Below are 24,422 nucleotides of genomic sequence, written 5' to 3' on the forward strand. Positions count from 1 at the left end.
GTTTATATGTGCCTAGTTGGATATTCTTGTATGTATCGTACACGTATGTTACATATGTGTGTGTGGTTGTGTGTTTCTGTGCCGTGGCGGCCTTCATAGGTGCTACTCGCTAACAGCACTTGTCCCGACAGTATTTTAAGGCTATACAAAATATGTTTGTCATTTTGGGGATCAGTGCCATAGTTTTTTTTATGCACTGCGCTGTAATACGATAAAAGCAGACGCTATGAACACGGCGACCCGAGTTTCTTTACTGGCTAATTGACGAATATCTGAACCAGTTCTGGACCTGCCCAAGGTCGACTCAGCCTTAAACGAGTACCTGGCGTGGTGTGTAAACAACAGCATTGCAGAGAAAAATGCAGCCAGGCCTGGTGTTTACCACGCCACTTCTTCGTGTGCTGTGCTCGCCTTCATAGGTGCTTACTAACAGCAATTGCTTCAGCAGTTTGTTTATGAGTTCTTTGTGTGTGCGGCAGAAGGCAGTGTTGTGGTGGTGCAGTGGTTAGCACATAACACTACAATCCTAGTTGCCTGAGATCGATACCCATCCATAGAACGCATTAGTGGCATGTGGTATCTACACTTTTCATGGGCTTCCTTAAGTTGACTCAGCCATAAAAGAATATATGATGCAATGTATAGATAGCAGCACTGGGGAGACCATGGTAGGTGGGCATGTGGTGTCGAGATGTTAACCTCCTCACCTGGTATACAGGAGGTCGTGGTTCGTCCCAGCTTACGCCTGTATATTTGGAGTTTGCATGTCTCTCTCCCCGTGGTCGTGTGGATTTTTCTCCGGGTCCTCCAGTATTTCCCTCCACATTTAGAATCAACATGCGTTTAGAATATTTGGCTGCTAGAAATGTCTACATGATGAGCCATTTCGTGGAGCTATCATTTGTGGCCAGGTCGCTCCTGTAAAAGAGACATGCAGGTTGCTTCAAAAAAATGTGAACACTTGTGAAAATTTGCAACAATACCACTGAGAAGTGTGGCTCTAGAGACCACCTGGAGAAGATTCCAGGCATGTGTTGACAATATTCTTTGGGTTTTTCGGCAGACTGTTTTAAGGGTTTAAAATGGGTGTAGCCCAAGGGTCATAAACGAAGTGGGCGGGGCCAGTGATGGTAATGTGATAAATTAGCATGTCAATGTAAGATCTGAGGGTGACCTCCACAACGAGGGCGCGGAAGTGGCTATGTTAATGTGAGAGATGATCATGTTAATGTGAGAGATGATCATGTTAATGTGAGAGATGATCATGTTAATGTGAGAGATGATCATGTTAATGTGAGAGATGATCATGTTAATGTGAGAGATGATCATGTTAATGTGAGAGATGATCATGTTAATGTGAGAGATGATCATGTTAATGTGAGAGATGATCATGTTAATGTAAGATCAGAGAGCGGGGTCCAAGACCACTGTGCGGAAACATCACAGCCAGTTTTGATATGAACTGGTTAATAACGTCCTTCCAATGATTGCTCAGTTTATACCCATCTTCTCAGTTGAAATTGTGTCTATAAATAAGGATGGCTTCATGAACGAATCTTTGTTGATAGCCAGTGCGTTTGCAAAGTACCTTCGTCTTGGAGAAATAAATTTCGTGTGAGCCCACCGCATTAAAACAATGAAGTCCACGGCCGAGGTATTGGTCCTACCGTGTTTCAGATCTGCCTTATGTTCACGAACACGGTCCGAGACATGTCGCTTAGTTTCCCCCATGTAACTACTGCCGCAGACACAGCTTAGTTTGTAGACGCCCGGGGTATTGCATGTCAGGGATCACATCCTTCACAGATGGGATCAGATCACGAATTTTATGTACTGTATTAAATCGAACCTGGATCTTGTGTTTGCTCATGATTTTGGAGATATTTTTAGTGACCCTTGCTATGTATGGCAAGGTCATGGTTTTGATTGGGTCCTCAGATGGTTCTTTCCCAACGGTTGGGGTGATAGCTTTACGGATTGTGTAGTCTGAATATCCATTCATCTTGAGAGCTTGGTGTACATGTTCCAGTTCACTGGCTAGGTGATCATGGTGCCGAGTTTTGATGAGGGAATTCTTCTGGGATGGATGGTGGTGGGAGTCAGGTTTTAGGTAGGCATCCGTGTGGGTGGCTTTCCTGTAGACAGTGTCCCATTGAGCCATCTAGTCTCGTTTCGATTAAAACATCAAAGAATGGTAACTTGCCATCCTTTTCCACCTCCATGGTGAATTTGATGGCTGGGTGTATGGAATTGAAGTGGTTAAGTCAAGATGTGTTGACAATGATGGCGAACAAGTGGAGACTGACTTGTTAAAGCTATTAACATTTTTGTGACGCACCATGTATAACTCCGTGGGGTTTCCCTGGTAAGATAAAAATATATAGTTTTAATTCATACGAATGCAGGAGTCCGTACTAAAGCTGGCAAAGCGGGGAGTGGGTAGCATGCACCGACGACGTCCTCCTACTGCGCAGTTGTTGCACGTGTGCACTCTTCGAGATCCCCGGCTCCATGAAAATAGCAAAATAGCAGCTCCAGTCCACGTGTGTAAGAGGTATAGAACCCACGGGGGGGGCTAACGTATCGTCCACGACCTCGTGTGGAAAACGAGCAGCAGCAACAGACATGAAAGCTATTGTCCGTTCCCCCACCGCCTACGGTTAGGTGCGGGCAATTAAGGAGAATAAAAAGCCTGATAGCTTTCCATACAATTCTCATTGAGTGAATTAGACGCGGCGGACGTGAAGCCACTCCGATCCAATTGACAGCGTATCACATGGCCCCCGTTAGCAGTCCACGTGGCAAGTTGCTAGATTGTAAAGTATTGATATAGTGGTACAATTATATGGGCCCCTTAAAATATGTGACAAATCAAAACGATGACGTCTGCATAACATGGGTTGCTATTAAGTTCAGTGTGAGCACTCGACTCGTAATTGGAAGATGATTGGTTCAAATTTTTTGTAGAAGTCAAGATTTTGGTTGTCCAAATTATTTCCCACTGGAGGAATGTGGAATTTCTGACACTGGATCTGGGCCACACCTGGAGCTGAACACCACCCCCATTGCTTGTTTTAGCAGAAACGCATTATACTTAAATTGACTTTTTTTTAAAGTACCAATAAATAAAATAATACAGTAATTGTATTCTATGGCATTGTTTTGAAAGGACAAATGAGTCCCATTTTTATAGAGCTGAACGATTTGGGGAAAATATCTAATTGCGATTTTTCTGACATGTTGAGATTTGATTTGCGATTCATTTTTTTTTTCAAGCTTCAGTTCAATATTCACTGTGTACTAGATTTCACACATGTGATGGAGCATTGCCACATGATACCATCAAAATATGACCTGCTCTATATATTCTAATGCAAGGATGAGAACTTAAAATATATGAATTGCTTCCAACATGTATTTATTTAGAAAAAAATATTGAAATAGAACAATCACAATAGAACAATTGTTAGGTTAAATAAATAAAGTTATAATAATAATAAATTACAATTCCAATAAGAAAGTAATAGAACTTTTGAAATCGCAGCCTTTGCGATTTGCTAATCGCATTGTTTCAATTTGCGATTTCTATTTGAAATCGATTCATCGTTCAGCCCTAAGTCCCAATAGGTTTGCATCTGGTTATGGAGAGGACATTTCAGTGGCTTGAGACAAGCTGACAGATTGGTGATGGTAGGAATCACCTGGTTCCACCAGCCCACAGGGGATTATTGTGTCCGTCCGTCGTGCATAAAAAAATGGGAGGGGTGGGGCTGGGTGGGGAGGGGCTGGGTAGGGGAGGGCCTGGGTGGGGAGGGTGAGGCTGGGTGGGAGGGGTGGGGCTGGGTGGGGAGGGGCTGGTCACCCCGTGGTGCCCTTATAAAACTCAACGTTTAACCTACTCACGTCGGCTTGTGCCCGCCCTCACAGTCGGCCATATTTGCGGAATACACCACGCCGCCGTTGACCCTGGCCATTGACCGAGCAACCCAACGTTCCTACCAGCTCCCTCCGCAGGAATGTGTTGTTGACCTCTCTCAGTTACCGCTGAGTCAACTATCAAGAGAGGGAGGGAGCAACCTCCTGGACTGGATTTGTACTGCTCGTTCATCCTGCCCTTGTGTCTGTGCGTCACATGGGCCGTGACGTCATTGAAGTGTGCTCGGCCATTTTTTTTGTTAATGAAAAGTTCCTCAAAAATTGTGGCGTCTGAGCAGAATGGAAAAAATGGCTTGAATACAGTTTACTCTACATGTGCCTATTAGGACAAGACAGTGATTTGGTGAGTCAGCTATCTAAATGGACTATCGGGTACAGCCGTGTTATTTGTGCAGCTTTCATTTGAGCTCCAGAGATCAGAAAGGTGAAGAGTTGTATTTTCCTCTCGGTATACACGGGCCCGACCACATTTTTATCTAACTCCAATCCCAAAGTAGACAAATTGGACATGAGCTATGAATGCGAGAGCAGTTTTGTCAATGCGGTGAACTGAAGAAGCTGCAGTGTATGTCTGGGCAGTCACGATTGCCAAAATAACAGAGGCATCGTCCACACATTCGTCGCACAACAACTGGAACGCTGACGCTTGTGAGTTGACCCCAGACGAATGCGCCAACTGTAGTTCTGCCGTAGAAGCAAGTCAGAAGGAAAAAGTGCTTCCCTGCTCACGTGAGCATTGGGATTGGTGTTCTCCACTGGGTGAGGTCGTGTGGAATAACCACTGTTGACTTCCCACGACAGACGTAGTACTCAATTTATAGAATCTGGAGGGATGGTTCAGCCGAGTAAACCCTTAGCCAGGATTTGAACTTAAGTTCTGCCCCCTGTGGCTGGCTGCATTAGTTGGTCATATTGACTTCCCACGACAGACGTAGTACTCAATTTATAGAATCTGGAGGGATGGTTCAGCCCAGTCAACCCTTAGCCAGGATTTGAACTTAAGTTCTGCCCCCTGTGGCTGGCTACATTAGTTAGTCATATTGTGCAGCCCTTGATCAGTCCACTGCTAGATGAGTGCCTGCCCATGCCGTGCAAGTCACGGGGACAGTGTGTGACCCTGCGCCACGTTGGTGAGATATTAATTCCCTCACTTGGTATGCAGGAGGTCGTGGGTTCGATCCCGACCCTTGATGCCTGTATATTTAGAGTTTGTGTGTTCTCCCCGTGGTCGCGTGGATTCCGGTTTTTCCCTCCACATTTAGAAACGTGTGTTTAGAGTATTTGGCTCCTATACATTTTCACGTGATAAGCCACTTCGTTGAGCTATCATTTGTGGCCAGGTTGCTTCTGAAAAAGAGCTATAGAGCTCAGTAGATCTTACCTGGTAAAATAAAAATTGTTTATAGTTAAAAGTGTTTTCCTTCACCCCGCTGATCAATGTGTGGGTTGGTGAACGCGAAGAGCACAGGTGAGGGAGCATTGGAGTACCGTACAATGTTCGGCGCATGGTGGTTGCTCATCCAAATCCATATCCAGGATCAACCCTGCTTAGATTATGAGGTCTGATGAGATCAAATGCATTCCCGGGTGATTTGTTCATTGGCAGTAGATGAGAGATAAATGGATATCTGTACTTAATATTGAGACGGAGGATACATCGGTTTCTCAGCTTCTGTGATCTTCATATAGCAGCTGTGTGTTGCTGTTTCGGCTTTCAGGGTCGTATTTTTCTTCATAAATGGACTATTGCTAAATTTGTTTTGGGCAATCGTTAAATTTTCATGAAGCGAATTGCATACAGTAATTATCTAACATTTAACGAACATGTTTACCTTCAAATGTCACCTCGAAACACTGAGGTTAAATTGTATGGGATACTGAGAATTTCAACCATTACCTATTGTCAAACTGTAATTGGATTTTTGTTTCTTTCCTTTCGGTATCCACGGAAGTTGCCCATTGAAAATCACTCCAGTCGTAGAGCAATAGATATTTACAGATTTTAAAAAAAACATCATTATCGCTTTGAATTGTTTACCTTGTGTGGCTTGCCAGAGCGTGGCTGCATGTCATTGTGGATGCGTCTGTGAGAGTTGGACAAACGGCAACAGGAGGACCAAGAAGGGGGGGCTCGTTCAGTTTATGTAGAACAGCGCCCCGTGCCACAAGAATCGGCGGTTGGAGGGAGTGTGAATGCCCAACAGGGCTGAACGCCAGCCTCATTGTTGTCTCTCAACTTGAATGCGATCTCCTTGATTGTCACTCTATTCTACTTCAGACCTGCACATGTAAGTGCACAAGAAGCCCCTGGTGACTTAACCAATAATTGAACAATCACCCCCCCCCCCCCCATGGTTATACATTATATAGGTTCCAGCAGGCATCATGTGCAGTCACTGTCAGCCAAGCTCACAGTGTCTTTATTATTGAAGGGGCGGTGCTCACCATTGCGTGGTACTCTGCTCTGTTGGCAGCCCTGAGCCAGTGGTGTGAATTCCACATTCCAATGGTGGGGCCGGTCTCACCACAGCCACAACCTCTGTTGGTTTCCTACAAAGTGCTACGACGAATTATATTGCGTCAAGAAGCGGATTACTTCTCGTGCTCCAAGTACAGGACTGTGAGAGTACTCTTTGTTTTTTTCGGTAAAGTCACGTAGGTAAAAAATATAAAATAAATTAAAATGAAAACAGATCAATTAAATCACGACGTTGCAGAAGCAACACAAGCAACCGTCATCAGGTGTTGACTGCTCCAGCAAAATTACTGAGGCGTATGAAGAGAGTTATTAAGAGACAACGTGTTTATATAGGGTGTTAGTGGGGGGGAAGCATGTGGCAGGCCGTGTGGACGGTGGTGCACGGGATTAGCATGAGTTAAGCCGATAGAGAACCATCTGTATTCTTTTGTGATGTCAGGGGAGGGGAGTTTGTGCATGAGTGCAGTGGCTGCACGGCGAGTGATGGTGGTGTATCAGGCTGGAAGAGATGGGTATGGCTGTAAAATTATAAGGCAGCTAAAGTTTGACTTGGTTGATGACATCTTTCTAATGATTGCTTAATTTACGTGAGAAGAGTGTCAAACTGACACCTTTTTATTAAATTGTTTTCCTGAGCAACACAACAGATTCCCTACTCGTGAAATAAAACACATCCTGGCATTAAATGCCGAGTATATTTGTTGCGTTTCTTGAGTTGTGATTAAGGACATTTTTTTTCACAATTGAATACCAATTGTTTTTTACTGGGAATCTCGCCTATTTAGGAACGCTACATGCCAATGGACAATGTTGCAATTTGTCCATCGATGCTTGAAGCATCTAGCCCAAACGATGCGCACAGTATTTTAATGGATGCACACTTCTCATCATTACCGAGAGGCACAGAGAAATGAGCACTTCTTCGTTGCTTTTAGCAGGGACACGTTTCTGTAAAAAGGAAACCGCACATTGCACAGTATTAAGCGTGAATTCCCCGTTCAAAATTGAAATCAAATGCATCCAAATTGTCCACTTAGTGTGTAATGCCCTCCCATGATTACAATCGTAAACGCCGCGGTGGGCAAGCAGGACCCTTTCGCTGCCCATTCACAAATAAGCATTTCCACATCGCTCGGTTTCCGGCCACGTTGATTGGCAAAGTAATGAGAAGTGAGTGAATGCACCGCTGTAATACGGATGTATAAATATTTATTCGTATCACCCCTACCGAGCGCAGGGAGCTTGTCGACGTAATGACAGGTTGGTGAGAAATGCGTGCGTGTGTTTTCTTTACTTGCAGCCTGCACCCAAACACTAATTGCCTCTTCAAATCCGCGCACTTCACTCACGGGATGTCTAATAGTGCCCTTGATGAATGCCGGCAAGAAAATAAAACTCTCAGCCCAACGAACATTTTCCACTTTACCGTCTTTAGTGAATGGAAATTTATTGCGCCTTGCCGTGTCCGGCCCTGAGACTGTGGGCATTATTAGGCTACGAACCCATTGATAGGGGGGGAGGGGTGAGCTTTCCTTGTAGGCGGCGAGTTGCCTTGTTACCTGAAGCAATTTCCGGGGCATCCAGACTCTTTCTAGACACGGGCTCCCTGTTGTGCCTCCGAGTTGGCTGTCAGGCAAGCTGGCCAAATGAACAAACCATCTCCTCGTACCTTTGACTGTTGGCCATTGATAACTCCTGCAGAATTATGCGGCTACGTCGCATGTTGTTCCCGCGCGATGTCCGTGGTTTTTCACTCACGTGGAACTCAATATTTACATATCATTTTCAAACTCTACCCCGTTTCATGTTTTGACTGGTCCTCCTCACAGTGGGAGTGTGAAATTGCCAGCGCTGGCTCTAGGCTGCAAATGAAGATGAGTGCCGGTGTTAGTTTGTGCGAGGAGAGGCTTTGAAACACATCTATGCTTGTACTCGTGCAACAACACACCGGGTGCCATTGTGGTTAGGAGTATAAAACCACACTGACGCTGTGACTTTATTACGCACTTGTATAATTCAATCCTTGCGCATGATGGCAACAATGAGTTCAGGAGCTATATTTCCAATATTCTTTGGTTCTTTCGGTAAAGTCACATAGATAGAAAAAATATAAAAATAAAATCACGACGTTTCGATCACAACACAAGCGGTCGTCATCAGGAAAAATGGGTTAGCCTCTAAAGGCAAACTGTTCATAAAGGTTTAAAATGGGCATAGCCCAAGTGTCAGCAGCATGGGCGGGGCAGCTAATGTTAATGTCAGTATTGGTCCTACCGTGTTTCAGATCTGCCTTGTGTTCACGAACACGGTCCGAGACATGTCGCTTAGTTTCCCCAATGTAACTACTGCCGCAGACACAGCTTAGTTTGTAGACGCCGGGATATTGCATGTCAGGGATCTTGTCCTTCACAGATGGGATCAGATCACAAATTTTATGTACTGTGTTAAATTGGACCTGGATCTTGTGTTTGTTCATGATTTTGTAAATATTTTTGGTTACCCCTGCTATGTATGGCAAGGTGATGGTTTTGATTGGATCCTCAGATGGCTCCTTCCTCACGGTTGGGGTGATGGCTTTGCGGATTGTGTAGCCAGAATATCCATTCGCCTTGAGAGCTTGGTGTACGTGTTTGAGTTCACTGGTTAGGTGTTCATGGTCAGAGATACATTGCGCTCTATGGTGTAGAGTTTTGATGAGGTAATTTTTCTGGGAAGATGGTGGTGGGAATCAGGTTTTCGGTAGGCATCAGTATGGGTTGCTTTCCTGTAGACAGAATGGCTCATTGAGCCATCTGGTCTCTTTTTGATGAGGACATCCAAGAAAGGTGACTGCGAAGTTCAACCCTTTAGCCAAAACCGATTTTTGACCATTGGAAATTGGACTATTACTCAGATTAATAACAACCTTGTCAACGTATAACTTTTTAATGCGTGGATCTGGTTTCTTCGTGGAAAGGAGGTTGAACTTGGAAATCAGGTTATCTGTACATTTAGTTGACATTGTAGCGGCTGATGAAGTAGTCATGTTATCTACATGTTCCCAATCAGATGTAGACATTTTTTCTGTCAATGTTAAGTGTGATTTCAAGAGTGTCTTGTTCACATTATCTTGTTCAGTATGGAGCAGTCTAATTCTCTCTGAGATCAGGGCCAAGCCAGCCCTGAACAAAATTATTTGCCATTGGAAGATGTGACAGCAGCAGAGGTCAGTGTGAATGAGGTCGGGTATTACCTTAGAGTCGCGGCATCTCTTCAGAAATTGTGAGTGCTTTCGTGTCTCGGAGTTTGTTGTGGTTATGTGAAAACCCTCCCCGTAGAGGCGGTTAAATTTTGACTTAACTTTCGTGACTGCAGGAATTCATATCACTGGTCAACAAACAAAAAACATTTTTTTCTGGCCTGGACTTTTGCAGCTGTTTTAGACTAATTTCAGGGTGCTGATTCCAAATCTGATCTCAGATTTGCTCTATCACATCTCATTTTTATGCAATCGGCATACCCCATTTTCATTGATTTTACCCGAAATTAACTGTCACTTATGATTGCAAGTTGTTGCGAGTCAGTGACTGCTTTAGTGTTAAAATATGGTGCTGTATTTTTAGGATAGTGTGTTTATAATATAATTTTATGTAGATATCCACATTTACTTAATATTTTTCTTCTGCAGTTTTTATTCAAAATGCAATATTTGATATCTCAAAAACCTGATGTGATAGACAAAAACTGATGCCAGATTTGGAATCAGCACCCCAAAATTACCTTAAAACCGTTGGAATACCTTATGCCAGAAAAAGTGTGTTGACCAGTGTATTCTTTGGTTCTTTCGGTAAAGTTACATAGATAGAAACAATTATAAAATATTGCCAATGTCAAGGTCTGCAAGCCACGAGAAGGCTTTAGGAGAGAGTTTGTGTAGTTTTGCTATTTCTTCATTGAATGCGCGCAGACTACAGTGGTTTACGATTTGGTCCATGGTTTGTTTTGCATGGCCACAATCGTACTACTGTGGCCTGCCTTTAATTTCCGAATTATGGAGATGTGCATATCGGCCTATTGATGTTCTGATGCGGTTGATGGTTCCATTGGTGTCTTCGAGGAGGAGGAGGAATGCTAAAGCCAGGAGGTGCGATGTTTGGGTCTTGAGTGAGGTGTTTATTCTGGACGTCTACGTTGTTCCACTGGATGAGATGCTAGGACGGTGACAGCGGCACAATCCCAGAAGGGGCTGGAGTCAGTGGCGAGGAACATTGTTGAGGTCTCGGTTGGTAGACATCTCGTTTATTCGTTGGATGGGAGCAAACCAGAGAACCCGGAGAAACCCCATGCAGAACAGGGGGAGAACACACAAACTCCCCACAGAATAGAGGCCTTGTCACGAATTTAAACCAGGCCCTTTCTGTATCAAGCACTGCACGAACCCTGCCACCAACGTTCCTAAACGATGGGTGGTACGAATCGAGCGTAAGCATGAGAGATAATTGTTTCTTTGGGTGTCTTTAAGCCCTCCGCCGCGCTCCTCATCCCCGGCGCGTGTGCGCGCTTGTCGTCCCCGCGCAGGTGAACTACTATGCGGAGGTTTCCAAGATCTTCCGCGACCTGTCGGAGAAGATTGACGTCGCGGAGCGCACGGACGAGCAGCGTGAGCAGGAGAACGAGGCGCGGCTCGCCGAGCTGCGCTCGCTCTCCATCGTCGCCAACGACTGAGAGCTCGCCACCGCCGCCCCTCCGTCCCCACTCACCCCCTCACCCTTGCCTCACCGACTACCCCCTCCCTTGTCACTAAGCCACCCTCCACCCGCCCCCCCCCACCGCCCCCCCCACCCCACCCCATGTATGTATGTTGAACTTCTTTGGCACCATAATGGAGGTTTTTGGGTTTGATCGCGTAAATATAAATGTGACTAACCTTCTTTGGCACCGTACGTAGCAAGTCGTGCTAATTGGAGGTGCGGGGGAAGGACAACAAACTAAACACAAAAAGCAGTTCTAAAGAAATGAATTATCAATCTACATGATTTAAAAGTGCATGGCTGCAGTGGCTTCCTGATATCGGAAGGAAGAGTATTCCAGACGGCCGCAGAAGCGCATCCGAAAGCGTTGATGCGGGTGAAGGAGTTTTTTCACTTACATAGGGTGATCAAATCTGTGGCCCTAACATATGAGAAGCAGGTGCTATCTTTCTGCTTTCCCTGCTCGTTGCAGAAGTTCACGGTTCGCATCCAGCAGCCCACCCTGGTTATCACTGCGGTGGTTTATTAACCATGACAATACTATGCGCTGTCTGCTGCACAGTGGACATTAAAGATCCCATGATGTCATTCACAAGAGGAGGTTATTGTGAGCTGGTGTCACGCTTCAGATTTGACAATTAAAAAAACTCAAATAGGGTTATACGTAACGATCATTACTCCCTACTGCAAAACACTTTGCAGCACCCTCCTGAAACTCGGTGAGACTTTCCCGAGATGAATAAAAACACAAGTGAAACCTATTTAAGGGGCTGCTGCAATAGTGAAATGGTCGGCACGCTGGACTTGCAATCCAGAGGTTGGCAGTTCTATAAAACAATGAGGCAAATGTCTTAAAACGCCCCCCCCCCCCACGCTTCTGTCCACCCTGCAGTATAAATACGACAGTGCAGAATATTTGGAAAAGACGATAGGTTGTACAGGGAACACTACGAAGAAGACGAGTATTAGTCGATGGACAGGCCACGTATGGTGGGGTAGAGTGTGATTACTCCATCTTCAAAGACGTCTGGCCAGTACTCTCGAGAGGGGCTCTCTAGAGCTCCCTCGAGTGGAGGCCCTTTCGCCAGCAGTGGTGTGAGTGAGCTATTGCAGGGCTGCGCCTTTACCTTCCGCGTGCACCCTTACATATTTTCTGAAATCCAGATTTCATCGCGAGAGGGTAACTCGGTGATCGCTACTGGTGAATGAATGTGTTTGTACCTTAAGCGAAAAAGCTTAAATGTCCAGAGAGACCTCGCAAAAAGCCACGCCCACCAAACCGAGGTCCCAGTGACTTCCACGTGTTTCCACAGTGAAAGATTTTGCTCGTGGAGTGATTGGGCCTGTGCAAGAGTAAGTGGCTTGAGAAAGGAGACACATAACACGGGACCACGAGGTTAGTCGATGCATCTGTGCCAAGCCACGGATTGTTCAATCGCTGCTAATATTTCAGAACTATCTCGGCAGCCCCCTCTCGCTTGTTTTTTCAACATTCACCTCGTCAACTCTGCACCGACTTTTCTCATGGAAGTATAAAGAGTGATACTGCGTACGGGAGATTGGGCCTGCTTACATAATATAACCAACTCCCTTCAGGATGTGCATCTGCCACATACGTCTGTTTTCCACCACACAACCGAGCTGGGCTAGGGCCATGCCGAGCCAGCCGGGTGGTTTTTGGCCACGGCAGAAGCTGAGCCGAGCTCCTGTGTTCGAGTCAAAACGCACGTAGCTGCGAAAGCGGTGACGCTGCGTTTGAATTGTGTGTGTGTGTGTGCCCACTGATGCCACGCGCAATGAACACACGTTCCTATCCCCGTCTCTCGGCCCTGCTTGGCCCCGAGACATATTCAGATGTCTTTGTAAGGCCAGCTTATCTAGGTTTGGTTTCAGGCTTGGCAAAGCAAATAGCCAGTGGGGAAGCACCCTACTGTTAGTGTCCCACGCTGGCTCGGCTCAGATGTGCCAGTGGAAAAGAGGTGGTAGTTGGTAACCGTATCTTATCGGTTAGAGTGCTAGCTTGTGATGCCATTGAATGTGGCTAGTGTTGGACATCTAATGCCATTGAGTGAGTGGTAGTAGTGGAGCAAGGATACGGTGGAACGGCAGCCACCGAGAGGTTCTGGGTATTTTTGTGAACTTGCACTTTGTGTGTTTTTGCTTGTGTTTTTTTTTTGTTATTTCTGTGTGTATGTTTTGTGTGTGGAGAATAACGACACTGGTATTTAAAGCATTGCACTACAGTTGTGGAGACGTGGGTTTTATCCCTAGCCGTGCACATCGTTCAGTTGCAAAAACGTGACCTCTAGGTCAACTCGGCCATTGGTACCTGGTGATGCAATCGGGAGTGCCGTTGGCTTTGCTGCGTGTGTGAGTGCTCACGAACATCACTCACCCCTACGGTTTACAAGACTCAACAGATTAACTTTATATTTGAATGTCGGGTGCCCGTGCGTGTGTTTTATGTTCCGTGATCATGAGCTATGTGCCTGTCCTGCATCGCGTCTTGTGTTTTTCCGCTGTTCGTTACCCCGAATTAGATGGCCTCTCACTGTGGGTTCTCATCTGGTTGAATGGAGGATTGGTTTCTGGGAAGCAGTGTGCATGTTCATGTCCAGTCCGATGGTGCTGTGGTTAAAACTCTTTACGCCCGGTCACAAAGTTACAAGTTCGAAGCTAAGTCATAATGAACTCAGCCTATCCTTCCAGGGCCGATACAATTGGTACCGCTTTGTAGGAAGTCAACAGTGCCGAACGGTCTGGCCACCACCACAAGAATATGGAATGTCCACCACTCGCCCAGATATGGAGATGGGTGTCAACTAGACAGTTTCACTTTGAATTCCAAAAAACACGATAAGCGCTGTCTCCATGGCTCACATAATGGATGGCATGTCGTGATTCCAAGAAAGGTGCATTTTTAATCACAGCCCTGGATTATCAACTTCTGAGCTGAGCTTGATGGCTGCAGAAAGTGGCGCACTTCACGGCAAATAACGCACACTTGAATCATGATGAATGGTCGTGTCCGCAGAGCTGTGTGGGTTGGTTATTATTTCGAGCACTATGCTAAATACCTACAGCGTTTAAACCTCCTTGTTGGTAGTGATGGATCAGTACTTGGGTTCACATTTATTTTTTGTAATCGCTTTGTGCCAGTAACATCTACCGCTTAGTATAAACCACTGAAATTATACTTTTGCTATTTAGCTTACGTTGTTGGGTTGATTATGTTATACTATATTTTAGAAAATAAGTAAAAACAAAAACTGTGAGATGGTGTATGCCGCCTTGTGCCTTCTGATGCTTATTTCGTGTGTGTGTGTGAAATGTATATGTATTGTTTGTAAGCCTGGGCTGAAATGGACCGTTAATAAAAAATATATATGTATAGACACGTATCACTATGGTACACACATTTGTCATTTCACAATTACCGTGGAAATATGAAACATATCTTGGTATGTTGTGAGTTTTGGCACTCAACACAGGCCCATATGATAAGTTCATGCAGTATGTTTCCTGTTTCAGAATGTCCACGACATTGCCACCAACCACTTAAATTGCCTTGGATGTAAATCCACAGCAGCTTCCCTTTGGTGTTGCTGCCTAGTTCGTGTTAGCCTCCACGAGCTCCCTTGAGGTCGAATTTATTTAAACTTTCAGGCCCCACCTGTGCTGTCAATGGGCGAGCGTGCAACAACCGGAGTTTGGCTCGCACACAACTAAGGAGGAGGCTGCGCCGCCGCCGTCTTGGTTAGCGCACTGCGTTACGAGCACGGCGACCCCGGATTAACCAGAGTCTCCCAGACGAAGCATGAAGTCACGTTCAAAAATCTGTCCAAACAAGCCGGCAATCCATTTCCTCTCCTGCCCTCTCCTGGCCATCGGAGTGCAGCAAGTGGGGAGGTGATCTCTACGTGATCCAAAAATCCAAACCTCTGGTTTTATCATCAGCCCATGATCTATCCATTGATGAACAAAAGAAAACACTTGTTGGAAGGATGCTGGAAACCGCATGATGTGAATCTAGGGCAATTACTGAAGGTGAACCAGGATCAACATAAATCAAACTGACAGCGGGAACAGGATGGAGTGCTTTTGTTTCATTAAATTAGATTTATTTTAAAAACAACAAATGTGCCTAAGAGGAACATTTTCAATCAGGGCAAATTACGCGCAATGACGTGGATTTCAAAATATGGACACCTGACAACATTTGGGTCAGAAGCTGAGAAGTACACAAACAAAAAATTAACCCGTAAAAACAAAGTTTTTCACTATAAATCCTTTATATGCGTGGCGGCTAGAGTCCTCTCGTCCTCTGGCTTGAGATGGCTGCCACATATGGGTCAGATGATTGCCTGCCACCATTAAGCAATTGGTAATTAAATATAATTTAGTTTTTCCTAAAAAGTGTAAAATTTTGGAAAAAAAATTTCACGAAAATAAATTGTCACGCACAACGAGTATGTGTGCAAAATGTCAGCTCGATTGGATCACGGGAAGTGGGTTAAAAAACGACCGAAAGATTTGCACGGTCGTAAGCGCGCAAGCAAGCAAGTGAACTTAATATAAAGGATTTAAAAATCGGAGGCATCGTGTTCACTGAAGGGTGAAGTGGGCTGGAGCAGTGCACACTGCTGGAAAGGAGGGATGGCCAGTTTCCCAGAAGAATGAAGAGTGGACGCCAGGGAAGTGAGGCCACCGGAGAAGACAAACTGCCACAGAGATGGGAGATGAACTCGTGCGCAGAGGCGCGATGGAGTTGTGGCATTGTGGAACTTTGGGAAGTGCCGATGACTCGGGGCAGGCCTTCATAAAACATGATATAAAATCTTGAGTTAGGATATAGAATACGGCGAACGATGGTCAGCATCCTGTTGTTTCCTTTTGTCTTTTTCCCCCCCCATTCTGTGCTCATGGCATCATGTCGTGCGACGAGAAATACATTCGGAAATCTCGGCATTGTGCCCTGTGTGGCAGAGAATTGCTGCACAAGAGAGATGGGTTTTTTTCTCAAAAGAAAATCCTTCAGGTGACCATATCTTAATTTACACAGTAGGGGGCGCACTATCCCCTGCACCCTTCTACGAGATTGTCGTCGGACGGTTGCATGGAGGTCACACAAACATGTTTAATTTATAGAGGTGGAACTGAGTCAAATGAAGTGCAAAACAAATCGCAGTAATCAGTGCCTAGGCAGAGACATCAACTTGCAGGCATCCGTGTAATCACGAATGGATGTCCAGAATCAAACACACAATGTCAGTCGTGCTGGGTTATTAATCAGACTTCTTAAACTCCTGACAACCTCATTGTATTTTAAAAGTATAATTTGCACAACAATATGCGTTAAGCATCTGCTGACACATACCTTTTATAACTCTCAAAATGTCCGAATAATCGCAACCTTTTTGCCACGTAAATGGTTGGCATTGTTTTTAATACATTCTGGCTTTTAATATGAACAGTTAAAATAGAATTTATTGAAATAGAATAAATCAGATTGTAAATAGTGACGATAATATAGGTCAACATCTTGCAAAAAAGGTGGCCCATTTATTAAAAAGTTGGTGAAATTTCGAGTTCGCATTGTAAATGAAAATGTCACAGATAAAATGTGAAACGCAACTCCCGTTCATACGTTGAATGCCTCTCGCTACAGAACTAATTTTCGCCCACATTTGACCTGACTTCGAATGATTATGAATTGCATTTTTCTTAATGGTTCTGTAATTGAATACCAAATGAATAACAACTGTATGAGCTGAAATTCAGCATATGTCTTGCAATGTAATAAAATCTTTCATTTACCGAGTGACATCTTTTTAATATATGTAGCAGTAAATTGGCTTTATGTTATTAACACAGTATTATTACTGAACATTATTATTACATATTACTGAATAGTGTCTTCTTATTGAACATTATATGAATGCCTTTTTGGAAAATGTTGATATTGAATGGTTATCTCTGTGTTGATGGAGGCACGGGGGTAATCGTGGTGTACCTTTGGAATAAAACGCGACACTAAAACATCGTGGATGGAATTGCCAGCGGGATATATGGTAATGAGCGGAGCGCGTGTATAAGTGTAATGACCAAAACATTACCCCAAGCCATGTGCAGCCTAACGGCTATTTAAACACAAACAACGGTCTCCTATTGGAAGAAAGAGGCCTCCACGGTGATTGGTCGGGAAGCAGACTTTAAAGGGATTGGAGAATAACAAAAAGGATCCGATTTCGATTTAAAGCTTTCGTGACTGCAGGGATCCATCTTCTTGGTTCTTTCGGTAAAGTCACGTAGAAGGGAAGCAATAAAATAATAAAACTAAAACATAATAAAATAATATAATAAAATAATATAATAAAATAATATAATAAAATAATATTTTATTGCTTCCCTTCTACGTGACTTTACCGAAAGAACCAAGAAGAGAGAAAAAGGATCCGTTCAAGGGAAAGGACAGGGATTGGCTGGAGGTAAAACAAGGAGAAGGTTCGAGAAAGGGGGCTGAGGAATATATATAAGGGGAGAGCACGAGGAGTAAGGACGCTCAAGAGTAGGCTTCCGTATTGTGGAAATCTGTAATGAAAGTGGCTCTTATAACTTGTCGTCGGAGTCGTTACACGGGTCGGCAACCAAAAGGAAGTCGGTTGAAGTGTGGAGGGCATCGGCGGCAATGGTCATGACGACAGCTTTACCTTGCCATTATTTAACGGTGTACGGTGTTTCGTGCGTTTGAAGTTTGTCAGACGTAACGCATTCACGTGAATCAATGTGAATTAAATATAAATCAACATTCGGACAAACAAACCTCAAAGTTTAGATATGAATATGATGCTAAGAAACGGTGTTGCTTATATCCCTGGCTCTGTCCAGAAGAGCACGTGGGCTACAACCTTGGATGGCTTCTGCCCTCAATTATAATTGTCCACAAAGGTGAGGAGATTATCAGCACCTCCTCCAGATGTAATCTCGGGCTTCCATGCAAACCACGAGAGAGTAACTCAAACACGTTTGGCGCCCTAAGTTAGATGTGGCGAGGGCTCTTTAAAAAAAATTACTTTAGAGGCCAAGAATGTGGCGGTGCTCTTGAGCGTCTTCTCGTGGAGTTCTTTTTTTGTGGAGGGGGGGGGGGCGCAGAGAAGTGGAAAAATCTGCGTCCAACTCGAGAATTGCATGTTGGGTGTCATCGCAGAACTCACTCGACGAGGCGGTTGCGTCCACCCCCTGACGGTCACGGCCCTCCCCAGATGCCCTGTCCTGTAAGGGCGATCGTGACCACCACAGTTTGAGCAATGAAGTTCTGGGATAAATGTATCGCCGTGTTTTTTTCGTTCCCGTTCGTTATTCAATTCCAATTAACTTGGTCGAGGCAATTGCAGCCATGGTGCACTGCACTATGAACCTGGCTTGCTTGGGTTGAATTCCCAACCAAGGCTCACATCGGCGGCGAGAGAAACCTGAACTGGTCCTGGGGCTTCTTCCCCGCCCCGCACTGACCGCCCTGGTGGTTAACCAACATCTGCGGTCAACGAGGCATGGTGTTGAACGCCTTCACCCAGCGCTGTATTTGACAAGGGCTGTACATTAAGTTATAGATCGCCGCTCAGGCACGCAGTGGAGGTCACGCTTATGGCGCACCGTGCTGTCTTGGTGGTTGGAGACTGGCCGAACTGGAGCCATACTGACGGCTGGCTGCCTTACATCCAACCTGGTTTTCAAAGGCAAGCCCACTGATGTTCCGAGCCTGCCATTCTCCCCGTTGGGTTGTCCCACGTCCCACGGAGTAGTTATTCCTGGCGCATTAAGAGAATCGCTCCCTGGCCATGGCAGTAGTACGGATTGCTGGGGTAGCGATTCACTGGGCAAAGTGGCTCAGCAGTGGCCTGAGCAAAATAATTGCAAGGCTTCACCTTCATTTACTTTGTTCTTTGTAATCCGCCATAATCACTTAACAAATGGCGTCACGGGAAAAAGAGGACGGAAAATTTCGCACGATGCAAAATTGCTGCGTTCGAAACAAAAGGACGCGCTTTCAACAATCGCCCAGAGGAGAAGTCCAAGGAGGTGAGTGACTTTGAGCACGTGTCTCAAAATAATTGAGCGCAAGGCGTAGAGCAGCAGTGAGCACTGGCCACTGTCCTGTGTACGTCTTTTCAACTCTGACTTGGTGCCTCGCAATGAGAAATTGCCCACGTATTTGGATCTTTTGAGCTGGTTATGTGTCGTTCTATCAGTTTGACTCCCAGCCTGCATTGTTTCCCGCCGTGGTGGATTTTCTCCATTGTCACCTACAGACTTGAGTTCTCCTTCGTACTGCTGCCAACATTTCCCCAGAAATCTGACCGACTCCACGTCCAAGGCGGCGTTGTCTGCATCATCATCAAACGTCGCGTACGCGCAATGGAAAATTTCCGAGAGGCCGGCAGGAGAACCGCAAAACAAGCGGCTCTGAGGCCCAGTCTCGAGGCTCACCTGTGACTCACTGACAGCTGCGCATTAATGACCTCCGTCAAACTTGACATTTCGATAATGCGCGCCTTAATTTTCGTCGTAATGGACCCAATTATGTGCCCCTTCAAATGTACGGCGGTGGCGGTGGCGGCGGTGGTAGGAGGGCTTTAAAAGTAGCGGTGTTTTTCAGCCACCCCCACCCACCGGGTCCGATGGTCACGCTGTTGTCCGTCCAGGAGGCCGAAGATGCCTCTCGTTCTCGTGTCAGTGTGGGGGGGGGGGGGGTCAAAGAGCGTGGCTCCCAAACAGCACGACGCAGGAAGCAATTTGAATGTGCGTGACACTAAAGGGGATGAACATTTATATAAACAATGTCATTCTTCGAATTTCGGGTGGGGGTTTTGTATTCGCTGTCGTCATTTCACGCTTGTTTCGCCATCACCAATACGGTCATTTGAGAGAAGGTGAATCTGAAGTAGTTCGGTGATTACTTTATAAATGTGTATCTTCAAACAGCGCGTGGATGGATGGATGGAGTTTTCGGATAGATCACAAATGCAGTTCCACACCGACACACAATGTACTAACCCAGTGGTTAATGGAAATGGCGTCAAATAATTACCATCGAATACCCCAGCAAGCTCAACTAAAACTTCGATGTGAGAGATGTCACATTTGAAAAGGTGACCACGGCCCTTCGCAGTGTGAGAGAAGGGGAGAATCCCGGATCTCCGGTAGATGCAACGCTTTACAGAGATCATAGAGAACCAAATATCGGATAATTTAGAGGCCGACAGGTCACGCCAGGAAGCTATATTCAGAACCAATGGCGGAGCCAGGATTTTCAGGTAGGGGGGGCAACCCCTCCAGTAATGAAACATGATAGAGGAGTTGCTAGTAAGTAAGGACTTGTCCCTTGCTTTTTATTCGATGGCGCAGACATCGATCGAGGGTCGAATTCGAACCGCGTGGTGTCATCTGCATCACGCTCGCTGAAGGTGAATGCCTTCAGGGAAGTCGTGTGCTGTATACGCAACTGCGCACAATTCTGAGTCACTTATAGCTGCTTTGCCGTTACTTATTGCCAATTATGGACTCAGACTATTGTCCTATCATCTCATAGAGTCCCTGGCACGTAATAATATGATACATAGTGGCAGTGGGGGTCGCAAAATGCCGATTTATTACTAATAAACCCCAATGATCCGATCGAAATTAGCTATTTCGATCAGATCATTGGGGGGGGGCACGTGCCACCCCCACTTGCTCCGCCAGTGTAATCAGAACGTGTCTTCTACCGCTGATCACGTACGTATCAATCAGATTCCATTTATTTTTTAAACACGCAAATTAATATCAAATACTACTACGCCTGATTTACGTGTATGATGAAAAGGCATTTGAGTGGGAACTGATGCAGTCATTCAAAGCTCTCACAACGCAAGGCCTTAATAACACGCACAGTGACACAGACTTCATCAAAACCATCGATATCGGTGAACAGTCGCATTGAGATCGATGCGGTGATTTTAACAACGAAATCGCTCTTTTATTTAGCAAAAAAATTAACCCTCAAACACAATTTTCAAAATAGCCCTACATTGGGATGTTTGGCCATATCCTTATTAAATGCGGGAAGAAACGGGTCTGTGGGGAGATTCCACACATGCGTATGAGAGTATACGCATAGGACAGTAACAAATGATCTGTGTCGGCTTATCATGACCACCGTGTAACCCAGCAAGTTAGCAGCCAGTCTCAAGCTGGTGGGTAGTGCGTCAAAAATGTATTGCTCCCGAAGGATGCTGCATCTAAGCTCATGGAACCGAGGAGTAACTAACGTAGAAGTAAAAAAAGAAAGTTGCACAAAGAAGAATAGCTGATGGTGCAGGCAGTGATGAGAAGGAGACTGGCACTATTTGGACACATGTAGTAGGATGTTCGAGAAAAAGGAAGGAACCGGAGAGAGAGGAAGACCTAACAGAGAATGTCTTGATGACGACTTCACAAGAGATCGGTGCCAGCAAGATGTGGCCACTGCACATTGGCACAAGACACAGATGAAAGTGGAAACAAATGACGAAACGTGCAGTGGACACTCACGGGCCATCTGCCCATGGATCGTGATGATCACGATGATGATCTTTGTATGTAGGTATCTCTGTATATATGTACCTTTGTATGTATCTTTGTATGTATGTATCTTTGAATGTACGTATGTATATTTGTCCAGAGGACTTCTCCTAGGCCGCTCCACCAATTCACGTGAAAGCTTACGAAGTGTCGTTTATGAAAATGCAGTCCACATTTTTCGTTAGAAATGTTGTTTTACATTTGTCGTAATGAATCTCCTTATCACCCCCGGCGCTAGCATTTGAAATAATCAGTTACAAGGGGCCGTCAAACGAGGTACAGAGATCCGCTTCATCTAGCGGTGGCTAGCGAATGGCTGTAGTTTGTTGGGGACTATCGTATGTAACCTCCAGAGCGATGCACGTGACGCATCTCTCTCCCCTGCACACAACCCAGGCGTCAGATGGACTATCAGGCGTGTTCCGTATCCCCTGCTTGAATAAGGTCACATCATCTCTCTAAATAACAAAAAAACAAGAAAATTACACCCTGTGCATCACACCTTAATAGAAGGGGCGTTTATGGCATTGAACAGTGGCTTTGAATGGACTATAATGGCCGCGCAAGGGTTCATTCATGGGAGCAATTGACATTTTCCGGGCAGACTTATCAATGAAAAACCTGGGTAATTTTCCACTGTGCCTTAAAGTACCGTACAATTCTCTCCACAGAACCCTTGTCAAGTCACGAATGATCCAACGGACGCAGACATGAGCCCTTTGTCAAGATGCACCATCAAAACCATCGCCTACCGTGTCTTGCGGTCCATATTAAATTAATCATCTATTTCTCGAGAAATTAGAAGCATACTCTAATTTTTCTTGGCCCATTTCTTTTAACTCCTCTCACACACACACACAAACATTATGAATGTCATGTTTGGTTAGGTGCAACGTTTGTGGTTTTATAAATCGTAGAGCTCGGGGTACATAGAGACAGGGCTTATTTTTTTTTTTATTTTGTCACAAGACTGCTTTAGGGCTGGCCGGGAGAACGGATTCTCGGCATAGGGCACTGCCACTCGAGATAGTATGCCTATCCATAGTTTGTTGTCCTTCCCCCGCACCTCCGATTAGCACAGTTGGCTACGTACGGTGTGGAAGAAGTTCAACATACAGTACATTCATACATCAAATCCATACGTTAACCCTAAGCACTCTCTTTCAATTTTTGCACCTCCAATTTTTGTCACTTCCCATCGCACGTCCGATTAGCACGGTTGGCTACGTACGGTGCAAAAGAAGTTCAACAGACGTACAATCTTATATTGATGGCACTATTCAACAACGACAACAACAACAACAACCGCAGGCCACTCGGTGGCGGTGACATCAGCACATCACGGCCACAGAACAGCGGGGACAGCCACACGGGAGACCTGCCGGACCCTTCGCAACGATGCGCAGAGGAATCCCTGTAGGGGCCGTCCATAAATGACGTCACGCACCTAGGGGGGGAGGTCAGACATTTGTGACGATGTGTGACAAGGGGGGGGGGTTTGAGAAATGTCACATCAAAATGCGCAACTTTAAATAAATACAGACAACACGTTCTACTTAATTAAATAGACTTTTTAATAAATGTTTTCTCTTACAAGATCAGAGTGCAGCGCCACATTAAATACGCACTACAATAGTTTAAAGCGATTTGAAGCATGTTTTTTTTGGGGGGGGGGGGGGCAGAGCTTTGTGACGTCATATTTGAGAGGGGGTCTGACTTTTTGTGACGCCGTGTGACGAGGGGGGGGGGGGGAGTCAAAAATCGTCCAAAATCGCGTGACGTCATTTATGGACGGCCATGTAGTGTGCGCCAGGTGGCACGGCCACGCGGGTATTTCTGGAGTTTTCTTTTACAGTGAGGAGGCGAGATGGTTGTGGCCGGATGCTAAAATAATGCCTGGAGGGGGGGGGAAATTATTTAGAAGAAAAAAAGTTGCATATTGGTCGCGAAAGCCGACCTGTTAAAGCGTTGCAGACTGCTCTGGCTGAGACTGAGCGATGCGTAACGGGTTTATACTTCAAAATGCATGAAAGCACCATGGGACAAAGCTTGATGCACATTCAGGCCTACGCTTCATAAGGCTTTTCAACAAATTGATTTCTTACGATTTAAAAGTTCCACTTAGTGCATCACATTCGATCCTCTCTCTCAATGTCAACCTATGAACGCGGGGGACTGTAACTGAAAATCGCTTTTTTTAACTGTCAGTTATAAATCTTCGTTCTCAAGAGTGCACCAGTCTCCGGAAGTTGACATTTCTACCGCAACATTGGCCTTAGTGTAATGCGGGCGTAAATGGGCGGGGCGGATATGACGATCCAAGAGGGAGGAGTCAGGGTGACGTGGGGGAGAAGTTATAGCGGGGAGACAGGAAGCTATCTGGGGGAGTCGGGGGAGTGAAGGGTGGTGAACACGTTGGGTGGTCGCCGTGCCTCAGCCTGGTGGCTGAGGGGCTCATGACGGCGCCAGCCAGCGGGGTGGAAGAGAGAGTGGAGGATTGAGGTTGGAGATGGCGAGATAGCCACAGAGGCCACGAAGGGCTGAGGTAGGAAGTGGCGAGATAGCCACAGAGGCCACGAAGGGCTGAGGTAGGAAGTGGCGAGATAGCCACAGAGGCCACGAAGGGCTGAGGTAGGAAATGGCGAGATAGCCATAGAGGCCACGAAGGGCTGGCGTTG

General features: G+C 45.5%; 1 protein-coding gene across 1 annotated transcript in view; it reads left to right on the forward strand.

The window, feature by feature from the left end:
- The window catches only part of BIN3 (bridging integrator 3), a 155,642-nt gene extending 140,224 nt beyond the window's left edge, over window positions 1–15,418 (forward strand). Inside the window, exon 9 of the mRNA XM_061556558.1 lies at window positions 10,973–15,418. Within this exon, the coding sequence (XP_061412542.1) occupies window positions 10,973–11,119 (147 nt within the window). The 3' untranslated portion in view covers window positions 11,120–15,418. The remainder of the gene's footprint in view (window positions 1–10,972) is intronic.
- The last annotated feature ends 9,004 nt before the right edge of the window (window positions 15,419–24,422 follow it).

This window comes from Lethenteron reissneri, chromosome 22 (genome assembly GCF_015708825.2).
Source record: "Lethenteron reissneri isolate LAM-NWPU_2019-01 chromosome 22, ASM1570882v1, whole genome shotgun sequence".
NCBI classification, from domain to species: domain Eukaryota; kingdom Metazoa; phylum Chordata; class Hyperoartia; order Petromyzontiformes; family Petromyzontidae; genus Lethenteron; species Lethenteron reissneri.